This window comes from Bubalus kerabau, chromosome 6, assembly GCF_029407905.1.
Source record: "Bubalus kerabau isolate K-KA32 ecotype Philippines breed swamp buffalo chromosome 6, PCC_UOA_SB_1v2, whole genome shotgun sequence".
Classification (NCBI taxonomy): domain Eukaryota; kingdom Metazoa; phylum Chordata; class Mammalia; order Artiodactyla; family Bovidae; genus Bubalus; species Bubalus kerabau.
This window is the reverse complement of record NC_073629.1, coordinates 15,448,705-15,466,256: the sequence shown is the minus strand read 5'-3', so window position 1 is coordinate 15,466,256 and position 17,552 is coordinate 15,448,705. Positions and strand designations below refer to the sequence as shown.

The 17,552-nt window shown below is 43.4% G+C and overlaps 1 protein-coding gene across 1 annotated transcript; it reads left to right on the top strand.

Moving 5' to 3' along the window:
* The first annotated feature begins 15,979 nt into the window (after positions 1–15,979).
* On the top strand, positions 15,980–17,101 carry RXFP4 (relaxin family peptide/INSL5 receptor 4). Its single transcript, XM_055584014.1, has one exon. The coding sequence runs from the start codon at positions 15,980–15,982 to the stop codon at positions 17,099–17,101; it is 1,122 nt and encodes a 373-aa protein (XP_055439989.1).
* Positions 17,102–17,552: the final 451 nt, after the last annotated feature.

Genomic DNA, 17,552 nt, shown 5'->3' with positions numbered 1-17,552 from the left:
AAGCCCTTGGATACCGGTTGAGTTGATTCTGAAAGCCAGAGATGACCAGCATGTAGGGTATCTTGGAGCAGCAAGGAGTCTCTAGATGGAGTAAATGAAGTATAATGGTATTTTTCAAATACGTTTACATTGTGGTAGGATTGATATTTAGTCGCGAAGTCGTGTCCAACCCTTTGTGACCCCATGGACTATAACCCACCAGGCTCCTCTGTCTCTGGGATTTCCCAGGCAAGAATACTGGAATGGGTTGCCATTTCCTTCTCCAGGGGATCTTCCCCACCGAGGAATAGAACCCACCTCTCCTGCGTTAGTAGGCGGGTTCTTTACCACTGAGCCACCAGGGAAGCCATCTCATAGGATTAATAGAATACAAATTCATTTGAAAGTCAAATAAATAGTGTTTTTCCTTCAGCATTTAATAAATGTCCTTTCCATACAAATGCCACCTTTATTATATATGAAATTATGTGTCATATTTCTGCACTTTTCTATTGCATGAATCAATTTTTTCTTTTACTATAATGTCGTTATAACAATATTATGCCTACATTAATGTCTGTTAGGGCAAGCCCATATTCCTACATTCCTTTGCTTATATTGTCAGGTGTGTTTTTACAAATGAATTTCAGATTTAAAAACGTTGTTTTCCCCTTGTGTTGTCTCCCCAAAACACAGTGTTGGTAGGATTATGACTGACATTACACTGTGTTTATTTTTTCCTTTTTTTAAAAATTGAGCTATAATTTACATACTGTAAAAATTTACTCTTTTTGAATGAGTATCTTACAGGTAAAATTCATTGCTTTTTAGTATATTCACAAAGTTCTTCAAGTATCACCATTATCTAATTTCAGATCATTTTCATCACCTACAAAGCAACTCTGCTTCCATAAGCAGTCACTTCCAATTTTCCCTTCTGGCCAGCTATTGGGAACCACTAATCTACATCCTGTCTCGGTGGATTTGCCTATTCTGGCACTTTATATAAATGGAATCACAGAATTTGTGACCATTTGTGTCTGGCTTTTTTCACTTAGTATAATGTTCTCACAATTCATCCATGTTGTAGCATGTGTCAGTACTTCATTCCTTTTTATGGTCGAATACTATTCCATTGTATGGATATACCACAATTGTTTATACACTCATCTGTTTATAGATATTCATCATTTCTGTATCCCCTTCGGAGAAAATCCTACTGAAATCCTTTGCCCATTTTAAAATTGGGTTATTTATCTTTTTATTGTTAAGTTGTAAGTGTTCATTATTTATTATGAATCCAAGTCCCTTCAGATATATGACTTGCAAACATTTTCCCCCATTCTATAGGTTGTCTTTTCACTTTTCTTGAGTTAGTTTTACTGATTTAAAAATTATCCATTTTTACCTAGAATTTAAAATGTTTTGCATAAAATTTGATTAAAGGTCTCTTATTCTTTTAATCTCATTTGTATGGCTATTTCTTTCTGTTCTATCTTTTTTCTTTTCCTTTTCCCTATCCTTGCCAGGGTCTTGTATATTTGTTCAACTTTTTGAAGAATCCATAATTTAGTTTTAATCATCAATATGTTCATCAATTCATTGATAGCAAATTAAAGGGTTTTTTTAAGTCTTTATTGAATTTGTTACAACATTGCTTTTGTTTTATGTTCTGTTTCTTGGCCGTGAGGCATGTGGGATCTTAGCTCCCCAATCAGGGATCAAACCCACACCCCCTGCATTGGCAATCCACCAGGGAGATCCCTAAAATTTTGTTTTTATTCATTATATTCTCCTTTTGGTAATATTTAATGTTTTTCCTAGTTTCTTAAGTCAAATGCTCGGTTTACTTATTTAAAATTCTTTTAGAATTTCCCCAAGAAAATTTCTTTGTTGGTACAACCAAGTCTGATTTTCTACACTCCATTCAATCTCACTTTGTGATATTGCTAATTGAAAAAAATCTCTCTAAAGTGAGAGAGGTTAGGCTGAGGTTATTTTTCCTTCCTGTTTGCTGCATGGTCAAAAAAAAAACAACAAAAAACTGACATGAATCTGAATGACTGTGCATTTCCTGGTGCTCATTTGGGTAGTATTAGGTAATCTACCAACTCTAAGGCAGTAACAGCTTGGAGTTCATATCCTGTCCTGACCCTTGAAACTTGCCACTCCCTCATTGTTTCAGTGGCACTTTCTGTCTACAATCCAAATAGTGGTGGTACACATCCATACCTGCCTCCTGAGTATCTCCCTGATTCCATTTAGATCAGCCCCAAATTGGAAAATGAGGACACTGGATCTTGCCATTCTGGCCTGATGTCCTCACTCACAGCAGTGGGAGTTATGATGAGGAAAAAGAAAAGATGGAGAGTGGGCTTTCACAGGGTCTCCAGTATATTCATCAGCACCCTTTGGGGTGTCACCTTCTACCTCAAGTGCTTTTGAATAATTTTTCCAAACAGATTTCCTATGAAGAAATCTGCTATCACTTCTAAAAACAGTTTAGGTAGCAGATAACACAATCTTCTATCAACTCTAAAAGCCTTCTTAAAATGAGAAGTCTGTCAAAAAAAGAAGAATGGAGCAATTGTTCAAGAAATAGAGTGTCTAGACCCAGCTCAGCCTCTGTTGAGTCTTGGCTGTACTTTTGCTAAGTCCTTTATAGCCGGGACGTTTCCCAGTGTAGTTTTAAAATATGATTCCTGGGATTTTTAGCCCTGGTGGTTCAGCAGCTAGATTTCTCACTCCCAATGCAGGGGGCCCAGGTTCAATCCCTGGTCAAGGAACTAGATCCCACATATTGCAACTAAAAGATCTCAGATGATGCCCTGAAGACAGAGGGTCCTGAGTGCCACAATTAAGACCTGGTGCAGCCAGGTACAAAAATAAAAGAATAATCTTTTTTAAAATAAGTAAACTATGATTCCCCCTCCCTCCGCCTCACTTGAGCTAGCTTCAGTGAGCCTTAGCTATTTGTATAGTTGAGAAATAAGTCGATGACTAAGAGTGGGTTTACACAGAAACAGACTCACAGACAACAGACTTGTGATTGCCAAAGAGGGATGGGGGAGGGATTCATTGAGAGTTTGAGATTAACAGATGTAAACTGTTATATATATAGGATGGATAAACAAGGCCCTGCTGTATAGCACAGGGATTTATATTCAATATCCTGTGGATTCAATATCCAATAGGCCATACGGAAAAGAATATGAAAAAGAATGTGTGTGTGTATATATATATATATATATATGTATAACTGATGTTATACATCATTTTGCAGTACAGCAGAAATTAACACAACACTGTAAATCAACTATACTTCAACAAAACAAAAATTTTTTAAAGAGTGGGTTTGCAAATCATAGACCCTCGGTGAAACTGTGACTGGCTGGTATCAGTTAACCCATTCCCGACTGAGAATTCAGCAGTGACAAAGCCAAACCAGGAGACACAGCAAAGCCCAGAGGCCCTGTTAGCAGAATGGGAGGATTATACTCCATGCTTATTATTCTTTAGAGCCTTAGGAGAAGCACAGTCCCAAAAGAGATCAACATTTTGTTCCAGGTTTCTCTGATGAAAGGCATAGGAAAAAGAAAAACCAAAAACTGCATTTTTGTAATCCTGTTAGACAAAACTCTTTCACTCTGTAGGCTGAAACTACTTAAGGCCAGGTGGAGGAAGATTAACCTTTTCTTGTCATATTTTAGGTCGTACCAAATTATTTGCCATACTAGATTATTGTGACTAAAGTTAACGCACTGAGTGGCCATGATTAGGCTCTTGACAGTTGGAATGTGGATTTCTGGGAGAGCCAGAAGAGGTGGGGGAACCCCTAGCATCTGGTTTGCTTAAAAACACTTGTCAATGCAACACTTCCCCCACCAAAACATGACCTTTCATAGGATAATAATGAATGGACTTGCAGGTAAAACATTGTGTCGTCTCAAATGTGGTTTCTCATCAAGGGCCCAAGGACAAAGCCATTAGAATAGCAGCAGAGTGGACGGGCAAAATTCAGGCTTGGGTTCCCACCAGGCCACAAATAGGAATTTGTTTTCCTAGAGAAAATTTCCTAGAGAAATAACCACTGTCAGAAAAAGGTCATGGCTTTAAAATCACCATCAAAATCACCATTTGGCAACTATGATAGTAACAATGGAGTTAGACAAGAATCATCAATGAATGCTAAAACTAGTGTATCAAAGAAACAGGAGTAGCAGCATGTTTACATAGTCTCAAGGTATTTCCTCACAAGATACTTATTAGGCACAAAAGGGAAATAATATGTTTACATTTATGTATGTTTACAGCAGAGGAGGAATCTAGCAAACACCACTTTAACTAAATGATCAAGTGATAGATGTCATGCACCTCTTAATACAATGCTGTTAAATGAATACATCACATAGTTCCTGCCAAAAATTTCACAACCTGAGTGTAATTATAAGGAAATAGCAGACAAACCCAAGTGGAAAAATGTTATACAAAATAGCTTTTACTCTTTTAAAATACATAGCAAAAAATGTCATGAAAGACAAAGCCTGTGGAACTATTCTGGATTAAAGGAAACTAAAGAGACATGCCACTTGAGTGTAAGGCATGATCTCAGATATCTTTTGCTAAAAAGACATTAAGGGGAGACTTGGAAACAACTGAACAAGGTTTCAAGATTATTGTAGCATTGTTAATTTGCTGATTTTAATCATTGTACTGTGGTCACATAAGAGCATATACTTGTTTCCAGGAAACACACACTGAAAAATTTAGAGGTTAAAGGAGCATCAGGTCTGCAATTTACTTTCAAATTGTTCAGAAAAAAAATTTAGATGTAATTTAGTTACATTTAAAAGCAAATGTGAAAAAATAACATTTGGGGAATCTGAGTAAAGGGGATACAGAAATTCTTTGTACTATTCTTGTAGCTTTCTCTAAATCAGTAATTATGTCAAAAGAAAAAAATACCAAAAGGAAGAAGAAGAAAACTATCACAACAGTAAAACAAGCTTAGAAGTGTTTAAAAAGGAGAGGCAACCCACGAAAGGACTTTAAGAACTGAATTGCCAGAAAGACACCAGATCTGAACTGTTGGGTCCTGAATTTGACTCATATCAACATAGCAAGGCATCTTGACCTCTCCAGCAATGCTTAATCCCACGTAAAGAGGGTAATGGCAGAAAAGAAATATTTTAGGAGTTCAATTCCATGGAGAAAGTTTTCATCAGTAACTATCTCAGGGGTAATCCGAAGATCAGTGTTAAAAGGAAAACTTCCCAACAAGCAAAAACGATGTAATCAAATGTTTTGACTAAGGCACGCCCTCTACTTGTAAGGATGTGTCAGCAAACTGGTGCTGGAAATTGAATCGTGTTCAAACACAGTCACCCAGCCGCGGGTACCCCTGTAGTATCAATCCAGGGCTTACCCTACAACACCGGCTTACTGAGCTGAGGGATGTGAAACAACTCTGAGGACTTGACCAATGTATGGTGTTGATATACTGGAGGATACCTTCTATTTTCTCCCTTTTAATTAAGAAGTTTTTTGTAATTGTGTTTTTCCTCTAGTGTTTACATCAGATGTCTGGGTACTTATTTTCTAAAAGGTGTAAGATGCAGCTGATCTGCAAAGAGAAGCAAGAGAACGGAGCAGATGTGCTGAGAGAATCAGAAACAGGAACCAAACGAAAAGCAAAAGGAATAAAACTTGTCTCCTGAGGGCTGTATTGTTTTGTCTTCCTATTATCCCACCTGAATCCATTCAGATCTACTGAAACTCTAAAAATGCATGCTTGGCTCTACTCTTTAATGCCAACGTGCCCACCAGCTGCAGCGGAGAAAGGAAAGAGAAGTGGGAATAGGCAGTCAAAACTGAGGATTTTCCCAGGACTCTGGCATGATAAACATCAACCTGTCCTTAGATACAAGTTTCAGTACTAGAAGCAACTCAAGGGGGTTCCTTGCAATAAAAGAAGAACTGTAAAAAAAAAAAAAAAAAAAAAAAAAAACAAGAGGAAGAGAATGACTGATGGAACAGGATCTGGAAAGAGAAGGACTTAAGAACACAGATGGAGAGATTGGTCTTGAACGAGAAGAGTAATACTTCATCCTGGTAATTAGTAAAAGAAATTCACACACACACATTAAAAAAAAAAAAACAAAACTGATTTTTTTATTCTGCAACCACATCAGTGGCCCAGTTGGTTAAAAACCCACCTGCAGTTCAGGAGACCTGGGTTTGATCCCTGGGTTAGGAAGACACCCTGGAGAAGGAAATGGCTACACACTCCAGTGTTCTTGCCTGGGAAGTCCCATGGACAGAGGAGCAGAGCAGGCTACTGTAGATGGGGTCACAAGAGTTGGATACGACTCTGACTAAACCACAACAACCACAAAAGCCAAGGTAACATGTAGCCATCAAAACCTGTTTTAAACCTGTTGAATCAATGAACAGCTTGCCTTAATGAACATCATCCAGTGTCAACCCCTCATTTCTCAAAGTCAGAGAGTCTTCAATCAACAGCAGTCTCCTAAGACTAATCATCTTCCAAGGATGATGTCAATCTATGTATGCCTCTGAAAATACACTAGTTCCTGAACCCCAGCTTCCCCAAACCCTGTAGCTAGAAGATTTACAGTCTGCTTTGCCCATAGAGATAATATCTGACCAAGATGTCTCTCACTTATTGTGTTGTTGTTTAGTCACTAAGTTGTATCCGACTCTTTTGCAACCCCATGGACAGTAGCCCACCAGGCTCCTCTGTCCATGGGATTTCCCAGACAAGAATATTGAAGATCTCCTTCTCCAGGGGGTCTTCCTGACCTAGGGGTCAAACCCAAGTCTTCTCCATCGGCAGGTGGATTCATTACCATTGAGCCACCAGGGAGGCCCCTCTCTTTCTGTAAGCAATACATTTAGTGAACATTTCTGGTTCCTTCTGTCATAAAAAATAATATTTACTGACATATCTGCATTCCTTTCTGCTTAAACCAAGGTGCTTCTCATAACAAGTAACAGAAAAACTAGCTCAAATGTCTCAAGCAATAATAAGTGTATTCTGTCTTATAGCTACAAGTCCAAAGATGGTCTATGCCCAGCTTCTCTGCTCTGCCTGCTTCCGTGGGAAGACTTTGTCCTTAAACTGGCTTCCTTCATTCTAACAGGATGACAGCCAACACCAACTGAGGCATATGTTTCTATGTTTAGATCCAACAGGAGAAAAAAATTCCCTCTGCCAATCAGAATGAAAAATCCTTCCCCCCCACCTTCAGTCTGATTGGACCAACCTGTGGACTAGTAACTCTCATCAGGATAATGTCAGATGTTAATAGCCTTAATCCTTGACTTTTTTAACTCAATTTTAAAAAAAATTTTATTTATTTATTTGGCTGCACTGGGTCTTTGTGCTTTGCACAGGCTTTCTCTAGTTGCAGGGAGCAGGGGCTACTCTTCCTTGTGGTACATGGGCTTCTCTGGGGAAGCACAGGCTCTAGGTGCGCTGGCTTCAGTAGCTGCAGAACTCGGGCTCAGTAGTTGAGGCTCGCAGGCACCAGAGCTCTGGCTCAGTAGTTGTGGCCCATGGGCTTAGTTGATCCTCAGCCTAAGGAAGCTTCCTGGACTAGGGATGAAACCTGTGTCTCCTGTATTGGCAGGCATATTCTTATCCACTGCACCATCAGGGAAGTCCAATCCTTGACTCTTCAAACAGTTACCTTCAAGAGAATGCTGACATAGTGATTGACTCAAACTTATCAGAATCCACTCCTAGAGCTGAAGATGGAGTTAGCTTCCTCCAAGTCATGAGAGCTCTGTTGAGAAGAAATGGACACGAACAAAATTAAGTTCTTTAGAAAGGAAGAGGGGTGCTTCTCTGGTGGCTCAGTGGTAAAGAGTCTACCTGCCAATGCAGGAGACACTGGTTTGATCCCTGGTCCAGGAAGATTCCACATGCCATGGAACAACTAAGCTGATGCTCCACAGCTGTTGAGCCTGTACTCTAAAGCCCTGGAGCTGTAACTGCTGAAGCCCCTGCGCTCTAGAGCCCTTGCTCTGCAACAAGAAAAGCCACCACAATGAGAAGCCCCTGCACCCCAAGTAGAGAGTATCTCTTGCCAAAACTAGAGAAAAGCCCTCGCAGCAATGAAGACCCAGCACATCAAAAAATAAATACATTTTTAAAATTATTTTTTTAAACAAAGGAAGAAGGAGACATGGATACTATGAAAACAACCAAACATGGTCACAAAACTACTGGACCTTTTCTTCTATGGTTTACCCATGACCACCTTCTACTAAAGACATCTAATTTCAGATCTTCAAGACCAGGTCTCTTTCCAGACTCTTCCAACTGCATATAGGGTTGCTGTACCCAAGTGGTTCACAAATTTTTCAACCTTGTTTTCCTCCTGTATTTTCTGATGCCAATGTGATACATGTATCCAGCCATCCAATCATGTACCCTTCATTCACTTATTTCTTCAAGATTGCCGAGTAGTCAACCTAATTCCTCCCTTTTCTTCTTCCTTTTTTTTATTGGCCTCACCATGAGGCATGTGGAATCCTAGTTTCCAGTTGTTCATTGTTGTTCAGTTGCTATTATTTGTGAGCTCATGGACTGCAGCATGCCAGTCTTCCCTGTCCTTCACTAGCTCCTGGAGTTTGCTCAAATTCATGTCAATTGAATCGATGATGCTATCTAGCCATCTCATCCTCTGCCACCCTCTTCTCCTTTTGCCTTTAATCTTTCTCAGCATCAGGATTTTTTCCAATGAGTTGGTTCTTCACATCAGGTGGCCAAAGTATTGGAGTTTCAGCTTCAGCATCATTACCTCCAAAGAAGTCCCACGGCGATCTCCTTCAGAATGGACTGGTTGGATCTCCTTGTAGTCCAAAGGACTCTCAAGAGTCTTCTCCAACACCACAGTTCAAAAGCATCAATTCTTCGGCGCTCAGCCTTCTTCACAGTCCAACTCTCACATCCATACATGACCACAGGAAAAACAATAGCCTTGACTAGATGGACCTTTGTTGGCAAAGTAATGTCTCTGCTTTTGAATATGCTATCTAGGTTGGTCATAACTTTCCTTCCAAGGAGTAAGTGTCTTTTAATTTCATGGCTGCAGTCACCATCTGCAGTGATTTTGGAGCCCAGAAAAATAAAGTCTGACACTGTTTCCACTGTTTCCCCATCTATTTGCCATGAAGTGATACGGCCGGATGCCATGATCTTAGTTTTTTGAATGTTGAATTTTAAGCCAACTTTTCACTCTTCTCTTTCACCTTCATCAGGAGGCTCTTTAGTTCCTCTTCACTTTCTGCCATTAGAGTGGCATCATCTGCATATCTGAGGTTGTTGATATTCCTCCTGGCAATCTTGATTCCAGCTTGTGCTTCATCCAGCCCGGCAGTTTGCCTGATGTACTCTTCATATATGTTAAATAAACAGGGTGACAATATACAGCCTTGTCATACTACTTTCCCAGTTTTGAACCAGTCAGTTGTTCCATGTCCAGTTCTAACTGTTGCTTCTTGAACCACATACAAGTTTCTCAGGAGACAGGTAAGGTAGTCAGGTATTCCTGGCTCTTTAAGAATTTTCCACAGTTTGTTGTGATCTACACAGTTAAAGGCTTTATAATAGTCAGTGAAGCAGAAGTAGAGGTTTTTCTGGTAATCCCTTGCTTTCTCTATGATCCAACGAATGTTGGCAGTTTGATCTCTGGTTTCTCTTCCTTTTCAAAACCCATCTTGTACATCTGGAAGTTCTCAGTTCACAGACTGGTGAAGCCTAGCTTGAAGGATTTTGAGCATAATCAAACCTGTGTCTCCTGCAGTGGAAGGACGACCAGGGAAGTCCTTCTTCCCTCTTCTTATCACGTTACATCCCCAGTCAATTAATTCTATTTCTTAAATATAATCCATATTCCTTCCCTCCTCTACTTCCTAACTATCTCAGCACCTGTTTACAAAAGCCTCCTAACTGATATTTCTTCTCCTGCCATTCTTGGCCTCTTTGAAACGATCTTTCACACTGTCAATAGACAAAAAATAGATCTGATTCTGTCACTGCTTAGATTAAAAACTTTTAGTGGCTTCTCATTCTGGCACATGAAAGAGTAGAGATGGTGGCTGATTGGGCTGATGTGAGGTTAGGGATCTGGATTAGGGTCTCCTACTTCTGGGGCTTCCCAGGTGGCACTAGTAGTAAAGAACCCACCTGCCCGTGCAGGAGGCGTAAGAGAGGTAAGTCCAATCCCTGGGTCGGGAAGATCTCCTGGAGGAGGGCATGGCAACCCACTCCAGTATTCTTGCCTGGAGAATCCCACGGACAGAGGAAACTGGCAGACTACAGTCCATAAGGTCGCAAAGGGTAGGACAAGACTGAAGTGACTTAACATGTATGTCCATTGCTGAAAACTTAAACTTTTGGGGGTTTTAGAACAGTAACCCCCAGAAGAGCCTCTGGTCATCTACATGTGTGTGGAAGTATCTGCCCCATTCCTTTCTCAGGAAGATGAACACCTGTCATCTGCCATGGAAACCTACCTTTCAGGTGGGGGGGCCTCAGAAGACAGAAAGTCTAGGATTCTCAGAGCCACAGCCTTGGACCCCCAGTGTGAGGTGCTCTAGAGTGAACTTGGTCCCGAGCAAATGGAGTTAGCAATGAGGCTGTCCTGTTTCAGAGGAGTACTGCTTGGACTGCAGGCTAGGCGGGCAGGACTCGGCTGCGGTGCAGATGAACCTGGAATGCTGAACAGGTGCGGGGAAGAACAGGTGCTTCTGTGAGGCAAAGGGGAAGGGACAGCCTTGGCCTGGCAGTCAGCAGGGCTCTTCCCCCCACGGTTGCTGCTCTACCATTCCACAGCGATGATCCCTTCCTTTTCATTGTTGAGCAGCATTCCATTGTGCAAAAGCACCACCGTCTATTTATTCATTTACCTCATGGAAAATTAGATTATCCACTTGAGTTCTTTCCTATTTTAAGCTACTTCAAATAAAGCTGCTGTGAACACTGGTGTACTTCATGTGAGTATGTACTTTCATTCTTCTTGAGTTAAATGCTTAGGAATAGAGTGACTAGGACATATGAGGTGCATGTTTAACTTTTTAGAAAATACCAAATTGCTTTACAAAGTGATTATACCATTTTACATTCCTATCAGGAATGTATGAAAGTTTTGGTACTCTACTTCTTCACCAGCAGTTGGTATGATCAGTATTTTTTTTTTTTTAATTTGAGACATTCTAATCAGAAAATAGTACTGTCTCACTGTGGTTAGTCTTTGCATTTCCCTGGGGGCTAATGATGTTGAGTGTTTTCTCATGTGTTTATTTGCTATCCCTCTATCTTTTTTGATGAATTATCTGTTCAAATCCTTTACCCTGTTTAAAAAATAAGGTGGTTTTCTTATTATCAAAATTTGAGAATTCTTTAGATATTCTAGACATGTTTCTTTATAAGTTCTGTGATCTGCAAATGTTTTCTTAGTCTGTGGTTTACCTGTTCATTCTCTTAACAGTATTTTTCAAAGACCAGAAGTTCCAGGCTTTTGGTTGCCAAGGGAGAGGGGGTTGGGGGAGGGATAGATTGGAAGTTTGGGATTAGCAGATACAAACTATTATATATAGAATGGATAAACAAGGTTCTACTGTATAGCACAGGGAACTATATTCAGTATCCTGTAACAATAAACCATAATGGGAGAGAATATGAAAAGGGATATATATTTTATATATAACTGAATCACTTTGCGGTACACCAGAAACTAACACAACATTGCAAATAAGGTATACTTCAAGAGGGCACTTCCCTGGCTGTCCAGTGGTTAAGACTTTGCCTTCCAAAGCAGGGAGTGCAAATCCAATCTCTGGTCAGGGAGCTAAGACAAAAGCAACATTGTAACAAATTCAAAAGAGACAAAAGAAAAAAAAAAACCCTCTGATTTTAAATAACATATACTTCAATAAAAAATAAACTGAAAAAAAAAAAAACCCAAGAGCACAGTTCTTCATTTCAATGAAGCCCAATTATTCACTTTTTGCAGTTACAGACTGTGCTTTTGATGTTGTATCTAAAACTTTTTGCCTAACCCAAGGTCATAAAAATTTCTCCTTTGTTTTCTTTTAGAAGTTTTGGCATTTTAGGTTTTATATTTAAAAATCTATGATCTTAAAGATCTATGATCCATTTTTGAGTTAATCTTTGTGCATGGTGCGAGGTAGGGATCAAAGTTCTCTCACGCACACTCTTTTTAATGTGAGTGTTCAGTTGTTATAGAAACAATTGTTGAAAAGACTATTGTTCTTCAGTGAATTGCCTTTGCACTTTTGGCAAAAATCAGTTGACTGTAAACGTGTGGGCCTATTTCAAGACTCTCAATTCCATGGATTTGTATGTCTAACCTTTTGCTGATACCACGTTGTCTTGACTACTGCAGCTTTATAGTAAGTCTTGGAATTGGGTACATGACTACTCCAATTTTATTATCTTTATACTAAATTGTTTTGGCTCTTTTACAAAATCATTTGGCTATTTGCTTTTCCACATGAATTTTAGAATCAACTTGTCAGTTTCTCTTTGAAAAAGCTGCTAGAATTTTGACTAGAATTGCATTGAATCTACAGACCCATTATGAGAATTGACATCTTATTATTGAGTCTTCAAACTCATGAGCACAGTATGCCTCTCTATCCATTTATTAAAATCTAAATTTCTCTCAGCATTTATAGTTTTCAATGTATCAGTACTGTACACCTCTTGTCAGATTTATCTCTAAGATTTTTATTTTTTATTTTTGATGCTCTAGCAGCTTCATCTTAATATGGAAAATAAGAGATGGATCACCATCTCTGCTTTTGTAATTTTTCTGTAAATATAAAGCTATGCCAAAATACAAAGTTGAGAGGAAAAAATAATCCCTTGCCTTGGGGAAAAAAAATAAAGTTGAGAGAGAGCGACAGAGATTGGTTCAGAAGTTTGGTAAAGAACCCACCTGCCAATGCAGGAGACATAAGAGACGTGGGTCCAATCCCTGGGTTGGAAAGATGCCCTGGAGGAGGGCATGGCAATCCACCTCAGTATCCTTGCCCAGAAAATCCCATGGAGAGAGGAGCCTGGCGGGCTACAGTCCACAGGGTTGCGGAGTCGGACATGATGGAAGTGACTTAGAACGCACACTCCTACGTGGGCCACTCAGCAGTCCTCCAAGCAGCTAGCCTCTGTTCGCTTTAGTTCAGTCCTAAGTCTCTGTCTCCACCATAAATACAGATGCAAAGATTCCTTCTCTTTATGTTTTGTGCGCAAAGATCCATTCTCTTTATGCTCTGTGAAGGGATAACTCAGTCCTATCCTCCTTCTCCCCCAATTCTTCTTTCCTAGGCTTTGGAGGTGCAGGACAGGGATGTGGGGTTGAAAAGACACGTGGACTGCACAAGGGGAGGGTGTTCAGGTGACTAAGGGGAAGGCCCAGATGTTACAGTCCCTTTTATGGAAGGGAGACTCTGATCTACCACTGCAGAATCCCTGGATTCTGAGATTGAAAAGGGGGCTGGAAAAGAATGGCTCTGGAGGGTAATATGAACATGAGAGATGGAAAAATAATTTTTATTGAATCCAGTTCCTCCTCCTCCTTCAGCAGTTGTGAGTGAAGACCACTGAAAGCGGAATTGTCACTATCCCTCAGTGCATATCCTGCTGCTGTTTTCCATGGGGCTTCCCAGGGGCAGGGTCTGGCACTCGAGAAAGGGAAGAGATTAGAGGTGGAAAGAAATGCCCAAAGGGTTTTGTGATGTGTTGGAAAGAGCTAGAGTCTAGCAGTCAGAAGATTTTATCTCAAATCCTGACTCTGACACTACTTCCTGGTGCCCGTGGGCAAGTCACTTTCACTCTCTATAAAATGAGGAGTTGAACAAGATGTTGTAAGGATCCCACCCATCTCAAAGAACTTACTGTATTTCCTGAGGAGAGGGATCATGTAACATTTTTGTCTCCCCAACGTCTAGCACAACACCTGACACATAATAAGTGTTCAAGAGATGCTGTGATTCGTGAATGAGTGGATGGATCAAGGAGGGAACTAACAAGACACTAAAAACAAAGGACCCAAAGGGAAGCTCTTAAACTCAGTCAGCTGGTGGCACCACCTCTCTATATAACCACAAGGGAGTGTTGCTAGTCTCAGACCAAGGGAAACGATTTAAATTAGAAACACATAAAGGTAAAAAAAAAAAAAGAAAGAAATGACCAGAGGACCGGATATTTCAAATGGAAAGCAGAGCCCTGAAATTGACCCAGCTTCTGTTTTCCAAGTCGAGGGACAATAGGTCCCACGCATTGAAAGACATTGTGGCTGCCAGATCAGCATGGTGATGCTGGATGCTGAAAAGCAGTCCTGAGGGAGGCATTAACAAGTCACACAGGGCCAGTCCTGAGGCTGGGAGGCAGCCCCTGGGGCTCACCTGAACTTGGGCTGGGCACTTCCTTCACATCCACCCCTTGCCAGCGAACCCAAACATCTGGGCACCCATTCTGAATCTCTTTCACCCCTGGGTCTCTCCTATAGGGTTCATCAGACCCACTGCTGATTATCCTGAAAGGGTCCCTCTCCTCCCCCAGCACTCAAGGGAACTGAACATCAAACATCTTAATTCGCAGGCAGAGGGCAAGAAGGTGGTTGAATATTTTTGCAAAAGCCTCATTCTTCCTACCCCTCACCCCCATCACAGTAAATTCTGCAACGGGTAAGGATACAGGCACAAAAGGCGAGGACCCACTGAAGCACGCACCCCATTTAGCACTGAGATCGTGGGGAGACAGGATGAGGCATGGTGAGGGTGTTTCTCAGCATCCACAGCTCTGAAATGGGGTTTGGGGGTTGGAGGAGACAGTGGGGGTTACCGCTGACCTCTGCCTCCACAGATTAGACCAGGGAAGGGTGAAATGGCCGTGGGAGTGAGAGGTCAGCAGGACTGCTTAGCACGGAGAGGCCTGAGGGCATGCCCCAGGCCTGCTCAGGTCCTCATCGGCTCCAGTGGGGAGGGAACAGGAAGCTGTGACTTCCTCTCCCCTTTTCCTCCCTGCCCTCAACCTCAAGGTCACTGGCTGCTGCAGTGAATTCCAACCTGTTTTAGTTGGCATTGTTCCCCAGGCACGATGATCAGAGCTGCTCATTATAAGAAGGGAGTCACTTGCTCCCTCCTGCCACAAATGCCCCCAACTTTTCCTTTGAAATAATAATCATTCACATTCACGCAAATAGCCATGTACAAGGGGCTTTTTCACAGGTGTTCTCTCATTTTGTCACACCCATTCTGTAACGCAGAGACTTTTATCTGAAAATTTTAAGCAAGGAAACTGAGGCTCAGGAGAGTAAAGTAATTCACCCACAGTCACACAGTGAGCAGGGAGCAGCCCTGGGACTCCAGAACCTCTCCTCTTTCTCTCAGATCCTATTCTGATTCTCTGCCTCTGTGCACACTCCCAGGCCCCTTCCTCCAGGCCCCCAGGGAACACTTGCTGCAGAGAAGGGGGCCCCTGAACACCAGAAGGAGTAGAGGGGGGCTCCAATTCGGTTCCTATTGCCCCTGAGGTGGGGTATTTGTGGCCTCTCCCCGAAGCGGAGGTGTGGGGCTGCCCTCCGTAGCAGGATCATTCTCCCTCCCCCCTTCCCGCTCTTTCACATGGGGCTCTACACACACAGAGACGCACACATGCACGCACACACAGGCACTCACGCACACACGTTTGTGCCAATGTTCACCTCTCCCTCACCTGCCCCACCCACCACCAAGACCAACAGAGAAGAAGAAGGCTGTCCTGTCGTCCACAGCCCGCCCCCTGAGGTGTGGGCGTGGGCTGGGTCTCCAGGCAGCCAGAGGCCCTGAGAGCAGCAGTCAAGCGCTCTGATCCAGTGTCCTGCTGAACGCCTTAGGGGCCCCCTGCCAGGCTGGTAGGCACTCACTGGCCCCTCTGCCCAGCACCACTGATGTCGGATGCCCTGCGATGCCCACGCCCAACACCTCTGCCCCCCTGCCCGCTTTCTGGGTCAACGCTTCTGGAAGCAGCGCGCTGAGTGCTGCTGATGCCACGATACCTGTTGGATTCCTAGCCCTGAGGGTCTCGGTTGCCCTGGCCTATGGGCTTGTGGGGGCTGTCGGCTTGCTGGGAAATTTGGCCGTGCTGTGGGTGCTGGGTAACTGTGCTCGGCGAGCCCCTTGCCCACCTTCTGACACTTTCGTCTTCAACCTGGCTCTGGCAGACCTGGGGCTGGCACTCACCCTCCCTTTCTGGGCAGCCGAGTCGGCACTGGACTTCCACTGGCCCTTCGGAGGTGCCCTCTGCAAGATGGTCCTAACGGCCACTGTCCTCAACATCTACGCCAGCATCTTCCTCATCACAGCGTTGAGTGTCGCCCGGTACTGGGTGGTGGCCATGGCTGCAGGGCCAGGCGCCCACCTCTCGCTCTTCTGGGCCCGCGTGGCCACCCTGGCCATATGGGTGGCAGCTGCTTTGGTGACGGTGCCCACAGCTGTCTTTGGGGCCGAGGGCGAGGTGAGTGGCGTGCGCCTGTGCCTGCTGCGTTTCCCCAGCAGGTATTGGCTGGGGGTCTACCAGCTGCAGAGGGTGGTCCTGGCCTTTATGGTGCCACTGAGCATCATCACCACCAGCTACCTGCTGCTGCTGGCCTTCCTGAGATGGCGGCGCCCACGATGGCGGGACAGCAGGGGTGTGGCCCACTCCATCCGCATCCTTCTGGCCTCCTTCTTCCTCTGCTGGTTCCCCAACCATGTGGTCACGCTCTGGGGTGTCCTGGTGAAGTTTGACCTGGTGCCCTGGGACAGCACTTTCTACACCGTCCACACCTATGTCTTTCCCGTCACCACCTGCCTGGCGCACACCAACAGCTGCCTCAACCCCGTGCTGTACTGCCTTCTCAGGCAGGAGCCCCGGCGGGCCCTGGCAAACACCTTCAGGGACCTGCAAGCAAGGCTGTGGCCCCAGGGTCGGGGCTGGGTGGAACAGGTGGCCCTAAAGGAAATGGGCAGGCGGTGGACGGAGAGTACCCCTCAGGAGGGTGGCCTTTGTACCATGCTCACCAACCTGGACAAAGGGAACCCTGGGTGAAGGGGGCAAGTTAAACCCCCTCCTCTTTCTGGTTATCTGCCAAGTGCAGGATCCACGCGTCCTAGGGAAAGAGAGGTTGGCCTCTCTGCTTTGACGCAACGCCCTCAGGGAAAGTCTGATCTTTGATCCCCAGCTCTGGCTGTGGGGAAAGGCAGGCACCCAGGGCCCAGGTCAGGGCTGGGCACAACCAAGCCCAATCTCCACGTGGCAATGGGAATCGAAGAATAAACCTCTGGATTATCCACAAAGTGTCTGCACCTTTCATCTTAGTTACACTTCCAGGTCAGTATGGCCAAAAGGATTCTTTGCCCCTTTTCTGCCTTCTGTGAGAATTCCCAGGAAAATTTCCCTATGGGTTCTAGACTAATTGAGTCATAGGTCAGTAACTATCTCCCTCTGTCCTCTCCATCTTCCCTCCCTCACCTCAAATGGGGTGTACCCTTGTCCTTCT